The sequence below is a fragment of the Anopheles coustani genome, chromosome 2 (assembly GCF_943734705.1).
Source record: "Anopheles coustani chromosome 2, idAnoCousDA_361_x.2, whole genome shotgun sequence".
Classification (NCBI taxonomy): domain Eukaryota; kingdom Metazoa; phylum Arthropoda; class Insecta; order Diptera; family Culicidae; genus Anopheles; species Anopheles coustani.
The window spans coordinates 55,639,701-55,642,520 of NC_071289.1; the positions used below are offsets into that span (position 1 = coordinate 55,639,701).

Sequence of the window (2,820 nt, forward strand, 5' to 3'; positions counted from 1 at the left end):
TACCCTCCTTACCACAGCTTGACCATCCGAAGCGTCCGCAAGTCAATTAATTTCCAATCCGCCCTACTTAAATTTGATTAATCCGACTAATTATGAGATCAATCAGCCAATTGGCACCAGCAGCATTGCAGCCGTTGTTCGTCGGCTGCTGTACACACCTCGGCTGGTTCCATTCCGTCCCAACCGTCGGAAAATGTGCACTTGGTTTCCCGCTGCAGCTACCAGCATGCACTCAGACAGGCATACAATTCAATTAGCTTGCTCACTACCGTTTGACCGTTCACAAGGCTTTGGCCTGCTACAGCACGACTTCAGGGAGGGATCTTGAGATGGCCTTTATTGTATTTTTCTTCGTGCAACTCACGTGAATCATATGATCAGGTGGTATGAAAACCGTCTCAACGATCGTTTACGTTATGTAAGAAATTTGTGGTAAAGAGATCACTTTATCAAAACTTTCAGCGGAAGCACCCGTTTCAAACACTGCGAAAAAAAAGAAAGGATCTGTTGCGAAAACCTTCTCCTCCATCTGCCCATGCTCGAGGGGCATTTATCCACCCTCCGGTCACACAATATCCCATATATGGTAATCGAAGAAGACATACAAAACCATCATCGCAACGCCGGCGACGAGAAGAACGAGCTTTAAAAAACGAACGCATCTGCAGCTGAACGATTTATTTATTGCATCCTATTGTGGTGCATTCACAGCCGGCTGTTTTTTCCCAGTTTGGTTTTTTTGCTCACCAATCGCCAAAGGAAGCGAATAAATTTCAGCAACGGGGAGAAACGTGACGCACTGCATGGTTGCCTGGCCGAGGACCGGCACGTTTGACCCACTCCACACCGGTCGTCGATGGCCACTGGATGCAACTGGACACTGCTTGGGGTTGGTCAGGGATGATGATCGAAAGCAGTGAAAGGGAGAAATCAAAAACAGCACACCGGACAGGAAGAGCAAGAGAGCGCGGCTACCGTTGGCCACAGTAATAGTCCAGCTCGATGTAGTACGGCAAAATCCACGGTCCGGTCAGGCTGAACGTGATGCGCTGCTGGCCGATGGCACCGCCGGCGACGAACACGTTGAAACCCTGATAGGCCACGTTCGACGCGTCCAGGCTGACAGCTGTTATCGGACGCTGCATGCATCGTCGGGCCGGGATCACGCACGCACGGACGCACGAGAACGTTACATTTTATTACTACGACTATCATTAGCGCGAGCGTCATCGGTCGGCTGGGACTTACCTGGGCGCTGCTGTAATCCACCTGCACCGGCGTCTTGGTGCCGATGCCGACAACCTTCTTCGCGCACAGCGTGTCCGTCGGGGCGATCTTGCCGTAAAAATAGCTAAAATCGCCGTTGCTGCTCTGTGCCACCTGCAACAGCAGCGGCAGAAGGCAGAAGGTTAGCAGGGTCGCCGTCGTGAACGAACCTGAAAGATGCCTCATCGTCGACGTTTTCCTGCGGTGGACATGCCTTCCGGACATCTTCGGGACGAACCCACCGGGAAGATGATCGCAATCGAGGGTGAGCGTGCGACGATTTCGTGGATTGGTTTTATAGTGACCCCGGCAATCGCACATCCCCCAAACATACCACCCGATCGATGATGATGTAGAAAGTTTGGGGATTATTCGCAAAAGGACGTCGTCCGTCCAGCGTTCCGGTTTGATTGATGGCAGCCCATGGATGGAGCGATCCGCATAAGGAGTGGATCGGTATAAACCCAAAACAAAACCAACAGAAATAATTGATTATTTCAAAATTAGCCTCAAATTGAACACTCGTGGGTAGTTCCCAGTTTTCATCCTGTGGTAATTATTATGTGATACTTTTATATTTTTATAATGCGCATCGATCATCATGATTGATCGTGCGTGAACATAAAAGAAGATTATCGGTGAAGTAAAGCCCATTACTTAATACGCAATTTGCAATCCCACAAGTGCGGGATGTTCAGGTTGCAAAACACGAAATGAGCTCATTAATGATGGAACAAATAATTCCTCAATTTCTCAACAAGTTTAACATGCATGTGGAAGAATATGACGTGTCAGGTACAGATTTATCATAATGTTTAATTAATTAAATTTAAGTCTTTGAAATACAAGCGCTCGGTGATATCATACGTCTGCTGTTAAAATAAGTGGAATGTTTCAATAAGTTACTTCTATTAACTTCCAAAAGTGAATTTAATTTAAAGAAGAAACGAGCTTGTTATAAAAATATTGTACCTTCATGCTGAAGTGAGTCAATTCATTATGGGGCTCTTTGTGGTTTCTCAAACTCAAAGGCCTTCCATTATTTTTGTTTACAACTTTTTCAACGACAAATTTGAAATCAACGAAGAGTGTAGTTATGTAACAGTTCATGAAGTATTTTAAGAGTTTTTTTTTTTAATTTTCCTCTCGTTTATTTCTTTGCATATTAATGAATGTTTTCACCATTACTCAAGTTATTTAGAAATTATATTCTAATTATAGATAATGATATGATTGTTTAAACTTGATTTGTGCTAACGTGTGTTTTACAAATATATTATAAGCTCCTTTCGTTACAGATAGCGAAAACTTTCTGGTGGCTTAACAACTGATCAATGTTATGTACTTGATAATTTAATGACGTAAACTTATGTCGATGCTACACCTTTCCTGGTATAATTCATCATACTTGCTATTTTATACATTTAAAACGCTCCTGACAAGGAGTCTCCTAGGTGCCGTATCATATAAGTTCGCATTCATTCAAAAAATCGAATTGCAGATTGAAAAAATGAGCTGCAAGATTTTAAAACTTTGAAAAGTCTATAAAAATTA

The 2,820-nt window shown here is 43.7% G+C and overlaps 1 protein-coding gene across 1 annotated transcript; it reads right to left on the minus strand.

Moving 5' to 3' along the window:
* Nucleotides 1-971: 971 nt before the first annotated feature.
* Nucleotides 972-1,452, minus strand: LOC131264667 (uncharacterized). The gene is made up of 2 exons (XM_058266938.1): nt 1,249-1,452; nt 972-1,139 (listed from the first exon to the last, which is right to left on the minus strand). The coding sequence occupies exons 1-2, from the start codon at nt 1,450-1,452 to the stop codon at nt 972-974; spliced, it is 372 nt and encodes a 123-aa protein (XP_058122921.1).
* Nucleotides 1,453-2,820: the final 1,368 nt, after the last annotated feature.